Source organism: Oryctolagus cuniculus, chromosome 5 (assembly GCF_051225735.1).
Source record: "Oryctolagus cuniculus isolate XC-2025 breed Fujian yellow rabbit chromosome 5, ASM5122573v1, whole genome shotgun sequence".
NCBI lineage: Eukaryota > Metazoa > Chordata > Mammalia > Lagomorpha > Leporidae > Oryctolagus > Oryctolagus cuniculus.
The window spans coordinates 157,583,003-157,599,910 of NC_142871.1; the positions used below are offsets into that span (position 1 = coordinate 157,583,003).

Here is a 16,908-nt window from a genome sequence, read left to right on the forward strand (position 1 = left end):
GCAGGTTCCCTGGGGAAGCAGCAGAAGACTGTCCAAGTGCTTGGGCCCCTGCTGCCCCTGTGGGAGACCCAGATGGAGCTCCAGGCTCCTGGCTTTGGGCTGGCCCAGCCCCAGCTGTTGTGGCCATTTGATGAGTGAACCAGCAGGTGGAAGATCTCTCTGTCTCTGCCTGTTTTTCTGTCACTCTGCCTTTCAAATAAACAGATACGTTAAAAAAATTTGTGGAAAACAGAATTAAAATTATGAGTTTATGTATTTTGAAGCAGAAATATCTTGAAATCCAAGCACAATTTGTTCACAATTACACATTTTCTCTATATTCTGAAAAAAAAAAATCTTTGTACCTAAATCTATTTTACACCAAAATAAATTCATACTTAAAAACTTTTTTTAACTTAAAAATTTATTTATTTATCTAAAGGCAGAGTGACAGAGGGAGAGGGAAGGGAAAAAAGATGTCTTGCATCCATTGGCTCACTTCCCCAGGGCCTACAACAGCCAGAGCTCAGCCAGCTGAAGACAGGAGCCGGGGACTCCATCTGGGTCTCCCAGGTGGGTGGCAGGGACTCAAGTCCTTGAACCACTGTCTGTTGCCTCCCAGAGGCTTTGGGAGGAAGCTGGACCAGACGAGTGAGACAGCCAGGAACTGAGCCAGGTGCTCCGATCTGGGATGTGGCGTCCTAAGCGGCAGCTTGACCCACTGTGTCACAATACCCACCCCAAACTCATAGTTTTAATTCCATTTTTGCACAAACTTTTCAAAGTACCCGCAACCTGGAGGTAATGTTATGCAATGGTTTTAATAATTTTGAGCATGACACCAAGCTTATGTACGTTAAGCCAGCAGAAGGAATCACTCGTGGCACGTCAGTGCTCGGAGAGTAGCAGCTCTCGGAGCGTTCCTGTTTCTGGGTGAGGACTGCCTGGCCTGTCTCGTGTTTACTGGGCGCCAGAGATTGTTTAAAGTGCTTTTCCTATTCCCACCAATCAAATCCTGACAAGACTAAGAGGCAGATGCCATTATTTCTCACATTTACGGGTGACAACACAGAGCTTCTGAAGACATGAGACGGACAGCACCTCCTGCTTGCACACATGGGTCTCCGATCCGGGAGAGAAGTGCCCAGGGGTCATTTGTCATCATGTCCTCAGCAGCAAGTTCGCTGTCCCACTCACACCGCAGACACAAAGAGGCACAAAGCAGCTTGACAGAATGAGGCAACTACAAACATCTGGATGACTTCACACCTTCCCCGCAAACAGGTGCTGCAGGAGGCAGACGTGTGTAGAAGGTGGGTTAGGATTTCAGGATCAGGCAGCTGTGGTTGCAAGGACAGGAACCTGCTGGTCCTACAGCTCAGAGAGAGGACAAGCTGATCATTCCAAGGGGTCTGATACCACTGCTCCCCTCACACCAAAACACAAAGAAGTGATGACCTCACAGCTCCTGCCTGCTCTTCCCTGAAGGCACATCCTATTCATAGCGGTCCTCCACACTATGGATATGACATCACATGGACATGACGTTATATGGATATGACATCAGGGGACAACTTTCAGGGCCACGACTAACTCATTCCACAGTGCGAGAGCCAGAAACTCAACACCTCTGTCCAGTGCCTGTTCCTTGAGAGTCCACTCTCATAGCTTTCAGAAGCCTTTTGGTCACACTCTATTTGAAAGGCAGACAGACAGAGAGAGAGTTCCCATCTGCTGATGCACTTCCCAGATGTCCACAACTGCTGGGGCTTGGCCAGAAGCCAGGAGCTAGGAACTCCATCCAGGGCTCCCACATAGGTAGCAGGGACCTATTTACTTGAGCCATTGCCTGCTGCCTCCCCAGGGTGCACATTAGTAGGATGACGGAATAGGGAGCAGAGCCAGGTCTTGAACCCGGGAACTCTGATATGAGATACAGGGATCCCAGGTAGCATCTTAACCATGGCAGCAAACAGTGCCATTCTCAGAAGCCTTAGCGTGAGCCTAGCATGTGCAGGAGACCTGCTTGGAAGAGTTGAGGATTTTCAATCCCAGGGACCCTCTCTGAGCCCTCAATTGCAGGTTCTGGTTCTATGTCTACGTCAGGGAAGTGTTATTTGCTTTCAGGAGAAAGTAGAGGAGCCAGGAGGCCGGAGTGGACTTCTCCACCCAGAAGGGGGAGGGATGACATTGAGTTCTTCTTGTTAAGTGACAGCTTCCTGTACACATTTGCTCACAGTTTCTGTTTTACTCCTTCTATTGTAAAACCTGACTTGGTTTCACCCTTGGGAAAATCGTCCCGGTGGGCCCTAGGACTTCCATCAGAAGAAACAAATTAAACACAGGCAGAGAGAGAGAAACAGAATCATTCCTCCCCCCCCCGCCCACTGTCCACTGGGTTTGGTAAAAGAGAAAAGAAATAAAATAAAAGGCTAAGCTCAGGGGAACTGTCTGCCTTCTGGGAATTTGATATGCAGTGTCTGTCTTTTCCCAACATCACGGATAACTGAGAGGTGACTCGGCAGCTCTGAGCGGTAATGAGGCAATGCCTATTTTCGCATTCTTGGGACAGCTTAATGTCAAGTTATTCGACAAAATTGATCTGGAGGCAGCCGTATGCCAGCTGTCACTCTGGACTTCTGTTTATCTCACTTTCACTCTCAAACTCTGAGTTCTCTGCCCCCCTGGACCACCACACTGGTCTGGGATTGAGGGGGGTCTGAATCTTCCATCCCATCCGCACTCTGTACCAGGCATCCCCCCAAAGAAGTCTCTGGCCAGGCTTGGGATCCCACATGGCTCCATCCCCCATGCACCATGCAGGTCCCAGTGCAATTCTCAGGTCCACCCCACCATGCGTCTCTTACCCTACATCTCTCTGGCCCTCTCTGCTCTCTCTCTCTCAGGCCAGAATCCCCACCAGTGTCCCACTAGCAGCGCCCACCCCTCTCCAGGGCCTTTGCTGCACCCATCTCATGATCCAGCTGCACTTGCCCTTCGATGCCTAGATAGAGCAGCTCCCTCCTGGAAGCCCCACGAGCCCTGATGATCACAACCCCACTGAATTCTGCTCCATCCAGTGCTGGTTCTCACCAGCTCTATTTGGGTGAGTCCCTGGATGGTTCCTCCTATGGCTTTCAAAATGATTTTGCCCCACAATAAATGCATCATTTAATTGCATTTTCCATGAACTTCTGAGGCACTCTTGTAGTTTGAAATACACAGTTGTTAAACAGTTTCCACACCCCCTGTGCTTGGTAACCCCCCCACCTCCCCTACACCCTTCCAGTCTCTGGTAATCACTATTCTTTTCTTCTGTTTGTTTTAAGGATTTACTTATTTGAAAGGCAGGGTTACAGAGAGAGAGAGAGGGAGAAATAGAGAGATCTTCCATCCGCTGGTTCGTTCCCCAAATGGCTGCAATGGCTGGGGTTGAGCCAGGCAGAAGCCAGGAGCCTGGAATCCCTCCCAGTCTCCCATGTGGGTGGCAGACACAAGTCCGTGATTTGCTTTGTCACAGCATTTCCTATCAGATGGGTTCAATCCATTTCATTGTCCACGACTTCCTGCTGAGTTTCGCTTGCAGTGGTAGATGGGAGGTGTCGAGTACACCCAGGTGGGTGTGGCTACTTCCTTATCCATTTCATCTCCTGCAGGAGCGGAGCCTGGGGCCTAGTAGGCACTCAGTGAACGTCTGTTTTCCTTCTCTTCCTGCCTCAGGGCAGTTGGGGAAGGTGAACCTTGATGACCACTTTCCCCTGCAGTGAGGTCCTGCTAAGCCAAGTGAGGCATGTGGGCCAGCAGGTGCTGCTCTGCCTGGGACCTGGGCAGAAAAGCAGGTTCCCAGCCCAGACTGCCCGAGAAGATCTAGGATTCTCTGTGCACCATCAGGCGTGAGAAGCACTCCGCTGGGAGGTCTCCTTTCTCAGGGGCTGCTCCCAGCACAGGCAGAATGACTAAGGCCCTGGGGCCTCACTGGAGGAGGAGACATGGCCAGTGCTGCCTTCCCAGGGCTGGAGAGGGGCGCCAGGGGTGAGATCCCCCTGGCTCAGAAGCCAGGAGAGCTTGGGTTTAATCCCATTTCCAAGGCTCAGAGTTAGCTCTCCTGAGCCTCAGTTTTCTCATCTATAGAAAGGGGACATACCCACCATACAGGTCAGCTGGGAGATGCAAATGGGTAGGTGTCTATGCAGCCTCTGTGTGAGGTGCAGAGGGGAAGAGGAGATTGACATCCAGCCCGAAGCCTGGCTTGGCTTGGGGGCTGGGTCTGCTAGAGGAAGAGGCATCCTCCGCAAGGCAGCTTTTCCTAATTGTACCAAGTCCTCGTACAGCTTAGCAGAGGACCCAAGCATAAACACACCCAGCAGCAGCTGTGGTGTGTCAGGTGCACTGCCTGCCTCTCTCTCCCACAGGGTGCTTGAGGGTCAGATGGGATCACGCGACCAGGCTTTGTAGGCTGCAGACCACCTGAGTCACGTGCTGGGTCACTCCCAGGACTCCTGCCCGGCCCCTGAAAACCCTGCTGCCCAGAGGCTTTCCAGTCTGGGGCGGGACGGTGGGAGACAAAAAAAAAAGTGATGGAGAGAGTGTTTGGGATGCAGCGATGCAAGCCTAAGTGAGGGCGCGGAAGAGCCAGTGACGACGGGAAAGGGCCCAGAGGCTCAGGAGGGCCAGCCTTGCAGCTCCCTGCTGCTGACCACGCACTGAGCGGCCGTGCAGGCTCCGGTGCAGTTCTGACGCCCACCCTGTGCTGCATCAGTCTCCAAAGCTGCAGAACTGGGACCCTGAAATCCGCGCCTCCTTGCTGTTAATGAGCTGGGGAAGATCCCCAGCTGTCCAGGGACTCAGTCTCCTTTTCTCTAAAAATTCAGGGCTAAAGTACTCCTCCTCTATCCTGCAAGCACGTCGCTGAGTCCAACGCTTTGCATCTGTCCGAGGCTTGACACTGATCAGCAGTTGGGGAATACGGTCCGCCTCTTGCATTTATAGCGGTGACGCTGGCTGGCCCTGTGGGGCAAACACCCAGCTCTGTGCCTGCCGCCTTCTTCCTGCAGCCTTACACGTCGAGATGCAATGCATTCATAAATCTGTCTCTGTGGATGGAGTGGAAGAAGCCAAAATGACTAGCTCCAAAGAACAAGGAAAACAAACCCCAACGGTGTCAAGGAGCCATAAAACCCAAGAGGGCTGTATTTCGAAACATGACACAGCTCCGGCTCGGGACTCCATGAAAACGCAAGATGACTTCTTGAGCACATTCTCCTGCCATCGGGCTGTGGCTCCTGCACAGATGAGCGTGGGCCAAATGGATACAGGCTGAGCCGCCCCAGTCTGAAAAGCTCCAGTATCCAAAACTTTTGAGGGCTGAGATGATGCCGCCAATGGAAAATTCTATACCAAGAACCTCTGACTCACGGGCAAGAGTGTTGGAAATGCTATACAATGTTACCTCCGGGCTGCTGTGTAGAGTGGACATGAAATATCCATGAACTTCACATTTAGACTTGGGTCCTGTCTCCAGGATACCACATCACGTCTATGCAGATATTCTAATATTTGAAACACCTGTGTCCCAAGCCTTTCAGGAAAGAGATTTCCAGGGTGGACACTTCCAGCCTCTCCTCTCACCACCCTAAGTGAACCTCTTATTTAACATTGTTCTGGGAGCTCATGTATAGCTGCTGGTGTCCCAGCAGTGCTGATGGTAGCACTTGGTTCCTAACGAACAAAGGTGGTGGAGAGATGTGTCAGTCATTTGCCACCTGGTATTAATGGGTTAGGATCTCTGCTCTCCTTCCACAAATACAGGTATTGCACCCAGAGATAGGAAGTCCCATTAGAAGTGTGCTTAAAACTGAAATAAGGCCGGCACCGTGGCTCAATAGGCTAATCCTCTGCCTAGCGGCACCGGCACACCAGGTTCTAGTCCCAGTCGGGTGCCGGATTCTGTCCCGGTTGCCCCTCTTCCAGTCCAGCTCTCTGCTGTGGCCCGGGAAGGCAGTGGAGGATGGCCCAAGTGCTTGGGCCCTGCACCCCATGGGAGACCAGGATAAGTACCTGGCTCCTGCCTTCGGATCAGCGCGGTGCGCTGGCCACAGTATACTGGCCATGGCGGCCATTGGAGGGTGAACCAACGGCAAAGGAAGACCTTTCTCTCTGTCTCTTTCTCACTGTCCACTCTGCCTGTCAAAAAAAAAAAAAAAATCAGAGTACAGCACCACCACACTGCTGGCTCCGAGTTCCCCTTCACTGCCAAGAGGGGGCTCCTGGAGCTTCCTCCACCCCTTGGGCACACAAGGCCATCTGAGGGAGGAAGAGGTATGCTGGCATTTTGCCTTGGTCGCTGGCCAAAGGTGCTGACTGACCCCTCGTGGAGAGAGAGAGGGAGAGGAAGAAAACCAGAGTCACAAGGTGACATGTGTTAAAAAGCCGCTGACCTGGCTTTCTCTCCCTTGTGCAAACTTGCAAAGACCCTGGCAACGTGAGGGGACTTGAAGAATTTCTTGGGAAACAGAATTAAAAGATAAGTTTATTTGGGCACTCAACACAAACCAGAAACCCATGCATATGAGGGGTATTCAAAACACTCATGCAAAATGTATTATAAAAAAATCAGGCATAGATTTCTTCCTTTTTTTTGTTTTTGGCACTAAAATAAACTTTGCTTCTAATTCTATGAGTTGCTTGGCTTCTAATTCTATGAGCTGTGCTGCGCTGATCTGTAGCAGCCATTTGGGGGATGAACTAACGGAAGACCTTTCTCTCTCTCTCCCTCTCACTGTCTATAACTCTACCTGTCAATTAAAAAGAAGAGTTAATGGGGCAATGTTAAGAGCAAGAGTTAAGAGGGCAATGACTCAAACCCATAAGCTCATGAGGGCCAGGGGAATGAACCTCCATTTGCTCACAGGACACCAGACCCAGGGTATGAACACATGGGTGAAGTCTGAAAGAAGTGCAGTTAGATCATGGAAGAGAAAGTACTACAAAAAGCAGACATAGAACTGTTGAGAGGTCGGATGTCCACTGGGAACGTGTAAATAAGTGCAGACTAGATCCTTAAGTATTTAAAGGAAAAACCAGGACCCTAAACCTTGCATCTGTCAGATGCACAATGTTTGTGTCTACTGGAGGCCACGCTCATGGTTCCTGCCTTTACAGTGATGATGGTGGCTGGGCTGGCCTGTTGCAGTTGGCGTCTCTAAGAACGTATCTGAAATTTCTGCTGTGCTCCTGGTCATCAGAGGGTGGCTGTAGTGGACTCATTTTCCATCTGGGTTATCCTGTGCTTCCTACACATACTACATACGGGACAGTCAGGCTTGCTGATGGTGGAACTCAGGGCTGAAGAAGATTTTGCTCGGCTTCCCTACAGAAGCGAGTGTGCCACTGGGAACCCGCAGGCAAACCGTCACCGGATTCATCCTCAGATGCTTTCAGCAACAGGAGGGGCAGACTCAATCCCTGCCCTCATGCAACTCAGCCCAGCACAGGTGAAAAATGTCGAAGAGGAAGAAGCAAGAGCAGCAGTCAGGCGTCCTTTGCTCATTGCAGGTCAGTGCTGCACTTCCCTGAGCTACACATCCACATCCAGGAATAAATCCGCCCAGCAGTGCCACTGTTCACCTTGTCCACAAGAATGTCAGGAGATGTGTGTGTCTAAAACCGAGCAACTGAGGCTGACAATCAACAAAAGAAACTCCTTTCTTCCAACAAAGCTGAATCCCCTCATCACAGCGTGCAAGGCTCCCCAGGGCTTCTGGTCAACCCACTTTGGCCTCAGTCTTGATTCCCGCCCTAGGAGAACCCTGCTTTTCTGCCATGTTGGATTGTTTGTTATTTCTTAAACACATCTGGCCTTGTCCTCATGACTGCATTGTCTGTTTCTCACTTAAGAACACTCTCTTTCTCCAATGCCTATGTGCCACAACTATATGTTTATTCCTCTTTTTTTTTTTTTAAGATCTATTTTATTTACTTGATAGGAAGAAATACAGAAAGAGAGGGGGAGAGAGAGATCCATCTTCCATCCACTGGTTCATTCCCCACGGACTGCAATGGCCAGGGCTGGACCAGGATGAAGCCAGGAGCCTGGAACTCCATCTGGGCCTTCCACATGCATGACAAGGGCCCAAGCACTTGGGCCATCTTCTGCTGCTTTCCCTGGGAGAATCAGCAGGGAGCTGGACTGGAAGCAGAGGAGCTGAGAGTTGAACCGGCATCCACAGGGGATGCTGGCCTCGCAGGTGGTAGCTTAACTCACCGCAGCTGAACACCAGACCCTCATCTTTAACTCTATCTTAAACATATACTTCCTTATGAGATATTTTTGATTCCAATAAAAGGACTAGCTCTCTTGTTATCTGAATTTCCTCAGAGTCATGTTTCCACTTGTTCATAGTAAATATTTTCTGCAGCTTGTAACTGCCCGCAGAGTCTACTGTTGACAGCATAACAATTTTTGTATATTATATGCAGGCTGGCAACACACCTCACACCCAGTGGGCACTCAAAACTCAAGTTCCAGGTGAAGAAACCTCCAACTTGACATTGCTGCAACAGACAGGCGGTTTGTTCCTATCTTTGCCTTGATTGTAGAAGCCAGAACAGAGAGAATCACGGAGAAAATGTTTTTGCCGGCAGGTGTTTGGCCTAGTGGGTAAGTGGCCAGTTAGGACTCCTGTGTCCCACACTGGGCTGCCCGAGGTTGACTGCTGACCCTGGCTCCCAACTCCAGCTTCCTGCCAATGGGAACCCTGGGAGGTGATGGTGGCTGCTCGAGTGACTGGGTTCCCACCACCATGTGGGAGACTTAGGACTGAGTTTCTGGCTCCTGGCTGCAGCCAAGCCCAGCCCTAGCCCTTGCTGGCATTTGGGGAATAAACCATAGATGAGCGTGCGCTCTCTCTCTCTCTTTCCCCCAACTCTCTGCCTCTCAAACCAATCAATTTGAAAAATGTTTTAACCAACAGATAGGCCTTATATATTCTATGGAAAGAATTTCTGCATTTCAAGAAAAGAAAACCAGGGCTATAAAAACTCGGAGAAATGAGCAGAAAAAGTAAATTCAGGCAACGCCTCCGTCCCATCTGTGTTGTTTGTATTTTTTATTTTCTGTATGTTGCGAGTCTTTCTGGCTGGCAAGAGGTCAGCCAGAACTAGCCAACTCTCAGAGCTGGCAGCACGGGCTCAGCACGGAGCAGAACTCCGATGTGCAAACCAGTCAATCCAGAAAGAGCACACCTCCTTCCCCTGGCCTCCTCCCTCTGGGAGGTGACATTCCTCTGCCTGGGTCACCCAGGGCCAGGCGCCGGCATCCTGAGGCCACCCCTGTAGTTAGAGCCTGCTGAAGGGACCCAAAGCTGCTGCTCCTGACCTAGCTGCCGTACTCTGCTTTGCCTTTCTGTAGCAACCCCCCAAAAGGCTTTGGCCCCTGCTCTCCCCTCGCCCCTGGTTTCTGCCTCCTGACCACTCTGAGCTGTCCCCGCGTGTCCTGTGTGGTGGATCCTGTGACGGTAATAAGCCTTGGTGCTCCTGGCCTCTCCGGTGTCTCCACTGCAGCCGGCAGCTGACTGCCCATCCCCCAAAATGACAGAGTGTCAATCACCAGGGGAGCGCACCTGACTGCTCCAGGATTTCACAGCTCACGTCTCTGGTTAAAGACACAGAGAGAAACCCAAGTTCACAGCATTCTCATCTTTGGTTCCCTTGCGCTGTCAAAGTAGACTACAGGGACAGGGGCAGAGCGGTCAGGAGGTTCTGTAGGTAGGCGAGGAGGGCAAGGAAGAGGGTAGGGGGTGGGGGTGGGGAAAGAGAATCAGACGGCAGCGGAGCCACATAACGAAACCACGTATCAGAGTGTGACGGGCTGCACAGAACCAGAGACGGCCATAAAACGCAGTGCCGGCCTTGGTTTGATGAGCACTGGAGAGAGGATTCTTGGCAGACACATAAACGCTAGGGCTGAAAACACCACCGGGCATGGGTGTTATTGGTCAGATCAAACCACGTTGTAAGTACGTTGGTAACATTGGACCTGGCACTCAGCCATGTTCTGGGACAACAGTTGTTGTGGGGGATGGGTTCCAAGACCCTCTTTGAATACGAAAATCCACAGATGCCCAAGTCCCTCACATAAAATGCTGCAGTATTTGTATATAACATATGCATATCCTCCAGTACTTTAAATCACCTCTAGATTACTTTTGGTACCTACTATGATATAAGGGCTGTGCAAATAGTGTTTACAGTAAATTGCTTTTTCAATTGGGACTTTTATTGTTACAGTGTTATTTCCTGGTTTTTTTTTTTTTCCGGATAGTTTTTTGGAAGCCTTTGATCTGCAGGTGGTTGAAGCTGCAGATGAAGAACTCGGGCACAGAGGACTGACTGTATAGACGGCCACTGTCATAAGCTTCCTGGTGTTTTAGGGGTTCGCACTATGCAATCGAGCCCTGGGTAGGGTCCTGTCTTCAGAAGGACTTGTGTTTCAGGATCAGCAAGAGTTTCTTCTCTTTGCTGAGCCGTCAGTCTCTGACTGTAGTCAGATGCTTCCTCTGCTCTTGGTCCTTGCATACTGTCTCCCTCCCGTCTATTTTTTGAAATCCAACCTGAGGCCGGCGCTGTGGCTCACTTGGCTAATCCTCCGCCTGCAGCGCTGGCACACCAGGTTCTAGTCCCAGTCGGGGTACCGGATTCTGTCCCGGTTGCTCCTCTTCCAGTCCAGCTCTCTGCTGTGGCCTGGGAGTGCAGTGGAGGATGGCCCAAGTGCTTGGGCCCTGCACCCGCATGGGAGACCAGGAAGAAGCACCTGGCTCCTGGCTTCGGATCAGCGCAGTGCGCCAGCCGTAGTGGCCATCTGAGGGGTGAACCAATGGAAAAAGGAAGACCTTTCTTTCTGCCTTTTTCTCTAACTCTGCCTGTCAAAAAAAAAAAAAAAAAAAAATCCAACCTGAAGTAGGTCCTCCTCTTTCTAAACAAGTGGCTTGAGGAGGTGACTTGTTTTGGGAAGATTTTGATAACACCTGTCCTTGAGTTATGCTATGGACTGAATTGTGTCCCCCCCCCCCCAGAAATGCATATGTTGAAGACCCACCTCCCACAGTGGATTTGGGGGGAGGAAGTAATTGACGTTAAACAGGGTCACAAGGATGGGACCCTAATCTGATAGAATCAGTCTTTAGAAGAAGACCCCAGAGCTGTGTCTCTCCCTGTCTGTGAGCACACAGTGAGAAGGCTGCTGTCTGTCCACCAGGAAGAGAGCCCTCCCACAAGTTCAACACTGCAAGACCTTGGCCTTGGGCTTTCCAGCCTCCAGAACTGTGAGCAGGTAAATTTCTATTATACAAGCTACCTGGTCTATGTTATTTTATTTTTGATGCCCAAGCAGACTAATATCAGCTGTAAAAATAATCAAGTTGATGAATTAAAAAAAATTGTTTTTGGAATAGGCACCTTGGTAGATGGAGATGGTCTGGATTATTGGCTGTAAATGAGGATTCTGGCATCAAAATGGGTTCATATTCTCCTCTGTCACTTACTAGCTAAGTAAGCATGGCCAAGCAATTTAACTTCTCCGGAGTCATGTTCATCCCCTGAATAAAGGAGGTAAGAATGACATGGTATCTGCCTCACGGGAATACATGGTACTTGGTCAATGCCTCAGGAAGTGTTGGCTACCATTGTGATCAGCCAAGTGTGAATGGCAGACTGTGAAGTGCACCTGCCACTGAAGCTGACTGTCCTCTACTCAGCTGGTAGACACGGTGCCTGTTTCAGGCTCCCTGTGCAGAAGGCATGGGCTACTCACGCCGTGTGACACATTTGTTTTCCAGAACCAGGATACCTGAAGGGCTAACTGATGAAGACTTAGAAAGTTAGGAGACAGGCTTTTAGGGTAATCCATCATTCCCAAACGGATGCATTTTGAGAACTGTTCACCTCAGATCACATTGATAACACAGCCTGCTCTGTTGGACACCACACTTCCAGAAAGGCAGGAACCCAGTGCTGGACAACTCCTGACCCCGTGCGAGATGCCACGGTGCAGGGACGATGATGTTGGGGAAGAGGATGACATCACAGGGAGAGCCTCTCTGGCTGAAGACCAGAGAAAATTCGTAAGACAAAATAATCTCCACGTTAATTAGGATTTTCCTGATAACATGGAAGCGAATGCCAGAGTAGAGACTTTTCTGCGTGTCTTTCCCTGACCGTGCACACAGAAGGCTTGTATTTCTCCAGCCCTTCGCCAGACCATTTCCTCCTGTCACTCCCTATTAATCATGCTTAGTGTCTTTCCACTGTTCTATTTCCTTCCAAACATGTCGAGGGAGCTGCAGAAGACACTGAGAACATACTTCCAACTCCAAAGTCTCCAATTACAGTTCTGCAGCCCATGGTTTATTAATGTCTTCTGACATGGCCCGGATGTCTCCAGAGTAATTAGCAGCAGACCAGGGTTAATGCTGCTGCCTCGTGGTGGTGAAGATGCATTATACTTGATGACTCACTTATGAAAATTAAGCAGCTTAAGCTGAATTTAAGCTCCATAGGATAGCATAATCCTCATTGTCCATAGGCATCACTACTTATCATATTTAAGACTACCAGATAACATATGGTAAAGGTATACCTTTTGTGACTTTCTGCATCTGAGCCAAGCTATATGGAGGGGCAGTTTACAGGTTAACACAGTCCACTCCCTTGAGAAAGGCCCAGGGCAGCCAGAGTGACTGGGTAATTTAGGCACCTTCAGTATTTCATATATAGAGTCCTGGGGATACCAGGCCATCCAGGCTCCAGGGTTTATGGTTGAAGCTCAAATATGCTTCATTAATGAGATCACTAGATGAATTAGAGGATGGTGATACTTAGGAAATCCTGGTGGGGCCGGCACTGTGGCACAGCGGGTTAATGCTCTGGCCTGAAGCACCAGCATCCCATATGGGCACCGATTTGAGACCCGGCTGCTCTACTTCAGATCCAGCTCTCTGCTATGGCCTGGGAAAGCAGTAGAAGATGGCCCAAGTCCTTGGGGCCCTGCACCCACATGGGAGACCCGGAAGAAGCGCCTGGCTCCCGGCTTCATATCAACACAGCTCCAGCCGTTGCAGCCAATTGGGGAATGAACCAGCAGATGGGAGACCCCTCTCTCTCTCTCTCTCTGCCTCTCCTCTCTCTGTGTAACTCTGACTTTCAAATAAATAAATAAATGTTAAAAAAAAAGAAATCATGGCTTTCCAGCCAGCACTGTGGCACAGTGATCTAAGCTGCCATTGCGATGCCAGCATCCACCCCAGAGGGCTGGAGCCCTGGATGCTCTGTTCTGATCCAGCTCCCAGCTAATGTGTCTGGGAAAGCAGCAGAGAATGGCTGCAATGGCTAGAGCTGGGCTGATCCAAAGCTGGGAGCCAGGAGCTTCTTCCAGGTTTCCCATGCCGGTGCAGGGGTCCAAGGACTTGGGTCATCTTCTTTTGCTTTCCCAGGCCATAGCAGAGAGCTGGATCGGAAGTGGAGCAGTTGGGGCTTGAATCAGTACCCATGTGGGATACCAGCACTGCAGGCGGCGGTCTTTACCTGCTATGCCACAGCGCCGAGCCCTTAGCCTTCTTTAATAACCACTTTACTAGGCTTTATTACAGTATGCATTATTCTAACAGGAGTTATTCTAGCGCTCTCCTTATGAATGAATTTAAAAAGTTTGTGGAACATGGGAATTAAAGGTGCAAAAAACTTTTCAAACTCATGCATAGTTTTTTTATAATATACATTTTATATGAACTTCTTGACTACCCTCCTTGCATAATGCAATACATACATTTAACTGTATATACAGTCATTAAGCTGTCATATATTTGAACCCACTCTGATACTTCCCACAGAATTCTGTTGACAATAGGTATGTTGATTACTATTTACTACACACAGAAATATATTTTGTACAGTATTTCATCTTTCCTATGGGAGATTTGGCAACAAAGCCTTCTAAGATACAGAGCCTTTGACACAGCAATTCTAATTCTAGAAATAAATGAGGAAAAACCCAGAGATGCTTCTAAAGATATATGCAGGTTGCCGTGGATGTCTGCTGTGTTTTACAACAGAGAAGAAGGAAAAACCCAAAGGGGTCAACCAAGTAAATCCTGATCTATGCAAGCAGCTAAAAAATAACATTACAGGATGTTTACAGACATGAGAGGCACTTCACAACACATTGCTAAGTGCATAAAGCAGGCGATGAAACAACAGGTCGGGCAATATTTGATTACTCTTAGGTGAATAGTGGACATCTCTTAGAAGGGGCGTAGGAGGTGTTTTCTGTTATTTAAATTTCTAGGCACTGAATTAACATGTTACTGATGTGGTTCCTTTAGAATTTAGAATGAAATTTGTTCTTTTGGGGCAGGTGTTGTGCTGCAGTAGGTTAAATTGCCTCCTTTGATGCCGGCATCCCATATGAATGCTGGTTTGAACCCTGGCTGCTCTATTTCTGATCCAGCTCCCTGCTGATATGCCTGGGAAAGCAGTAACAAATGGCCCAAGTGCTTGGGCCCCTGATATTTCTCTGGGTGGGAGACCAGGATAGAGTTCAAAACAAAATTTGCTTTTTCAAACCATCTTATTCAGATGGGCATATATGAGGATACCTCAAAAAATCTGTGGAGACACAGAATTAAGAGATAAGCTTGTTTGGGTACCAAAAGAAACCCATGCACAGTTTTTCTATAATATGTACTTGCAAGACCTTTTTGAAGAAGCTTTCCTTGTATGCAGGGACTTCAAAAGTTTTTGCACCCAAATAAATTTATCTTCTCATTTGAGTTTTCCAAGAACTTTCTGAAGTACGCTGACATATTAGTTGTTTGTTTGTTTATTTAGTTATTTATTTATTTACTTTGACAGGCAGAGTGGACAGTGAGAGAGAGAGACAGAGAGAAAGGTCTTCCTTTTGCTGTTGGTTCATCCTTCAATGGCCGGCGCACTGCGGCCGGCGCACCGCGCTGATCCAATGGCAGGAGCCAGGTACTTCTCCTGGTCTCCCATGGGGTGCAGGGCCCAAGCATTTGGGCCATCCTCCACTGCACTCCCTGGCCATAGCAGAGAGCTGGCCTGGAAGAGGGGCAACCGGGATAGAATCCGGCGCCCCAACCGGGACTAGAACCCGGTGTGCCGGCGCCGCAAGGCGGAGGATTAGCCTAGTGAGCCGCGGCGCCGGCCCATATTAGTAGTTTGACAGCAGCCAGAGCCCAAGCTAGAATCCACTACAACTCAGCACCGTGGGAAAAACACCCTGCAGTTATGGAAACATCACACTCGGAGCTGGGAAACTCAGGGTTTAACTGTGCCTCTACTACAGAATTACTTCTTCCCAGTCCTGGAAAGTCACTTCTTGTCCCTGAACCTCAGTATTTCTACTACAAAACAGGTGAATATGGGTCCCTAATTCCACCACTATTATATTATACAAAATGCTATGAGAGCTATTAGATATTCTGTATAAAAATACCAAATACATTGTCCATCAGCTGGGATCCTTACGAAAGTTCCCTCTGCAATCTTTGCATCTCCGATTATCCCTCTACCTGAAATCACAGAGAAGGATCCGATGCCCAGGGACAGCGTGCAGTGAAATGAAGATCCATTGGATGCCCACTTCATAACCGTGGGTATGCTCATTTAGGAAGACCTTCAGCACAAACCCATAGGACGCCATCGCTAAACTATTCTAAAAGTTATTTCCCACACATTCTGCAGATTATTACTGTCTTCCCTTTTTTTCTTCAATTTTTTGAGAGCAAACAATACTGAAATAAATGCATTTTAATAGAACCACCCCTACACTTGAGATCAATAACGTAAAAATTTGAAGCTGTGGCAAATTCATTCTGCAGGAAGAAGGCACAATTTTTTTTAAAAATCTTTGCAAAGCTTTTGATATTGCGCCAAAGTCAGCGAGATGGCCACATCATCATGAATTAGTTACATCAATATAATAAACACATTTACAGATACACAGACTGGAGGCTCTTGGCACGTGGCTAGCAGATGTATGTATATCAAACGCTTCGTGACACAAAAAGCACATCTCTGGGATGGCTGCATGTACCAAGACACACACAGAAACGCCCAGCATCCCACAGACCCGAGGGGCAGATCCCGGCCTCAGATACAAAGATCAAGAGAGGAAGAGCGAGATCATCCCTTGAAGGGAAGGAGGGGCCGCACGCCCCAGAAGCCGGCTGGACTCACCTGTTAAATGGCTGGCCATCCTGGCAGTGGGTTTGGGAGGCAGGGCCGGGGGTTGCTTGAGAAGGGGCAGCTGCTTCACTGGGGTCTCCTCATGGTCTCCAGAAAAAGCAGCGGGTTTTTTGGGGGGCAGTAGCAGGACTGGTTTGGCTGAAGGATCTTGGGACAGGAGGACTCCAGAGTCACTGGCAGAGGGACTCTCTTCAGACACTGAGGGGACAACCACATGAGACACATTGACATTACACAAATGCAGCGGGAGGCAGCCAGGGACAGTGCACAGGGGACGCGGCTGGCGACACAGCAGAGCTGACAGCCTCGCGTGGTCATGCATGCACAGAGAGTTTAAAGGAGGACACCAGAAATCCAATCAAGCAGGCAGGGAGAGAGGGAGAGGGAGAGGAAGGGAGGGAGGGTAGGGGAAGGAGGGAGGGAGAGAGGGAGAGAGAGAGACATGGAGGGAGGGAGGGAAGGAGAGAGATGGAGGGAGGGAGGGAAGGGGAGGGAGGAAGGGAGAGAGACATGGAGGGAGGGAGAGAGAGATGGAGGGAGAGAAAGAGGAGCAAAGAGAGGCAAGGTGGGATGAGGAAAAGGACATTTTCTCAACATCAAAAAGTCATGATTTAAAACTCGCCTTGTACCACACAAATTCCTGGATCTCAAAGGGACCACAGCTGTAAG

The 16,908-nt window shown here is 49.3% G+C and overlaps 1 protein-coding gene across 20 annotated transcripts in view; it reads right to left on the reverse strand.

Moving 5' to 3' along the window:
- The window catches only part of PHACTR1 (phosphatase and actin regulator 1), a 581,745-nt gene that overhangs the window by 75,521 nt on the left and 489,316 nt on the right, over positions 1-16,908 (reverse strand). For 13 of the 20 annotated variants that reach the window (XM_051855837.3, XM_051855839.3, XM_051855840.3 and 10 more), the window contains one exon: positions 16,231-16,437. The exons of the other annotated variants lie outside the window; for them this stretch is intronic. In XM_051855837.3, the coding sequence (XP_051711797.1) occupies positions 16,231-16,437 (207 nt within the window). The remainder of the gene's footprint in view (positions 1-16,230; positions 16,438-16,908) is intronic. 20 annotated transcript variants of the gene reach the window in all.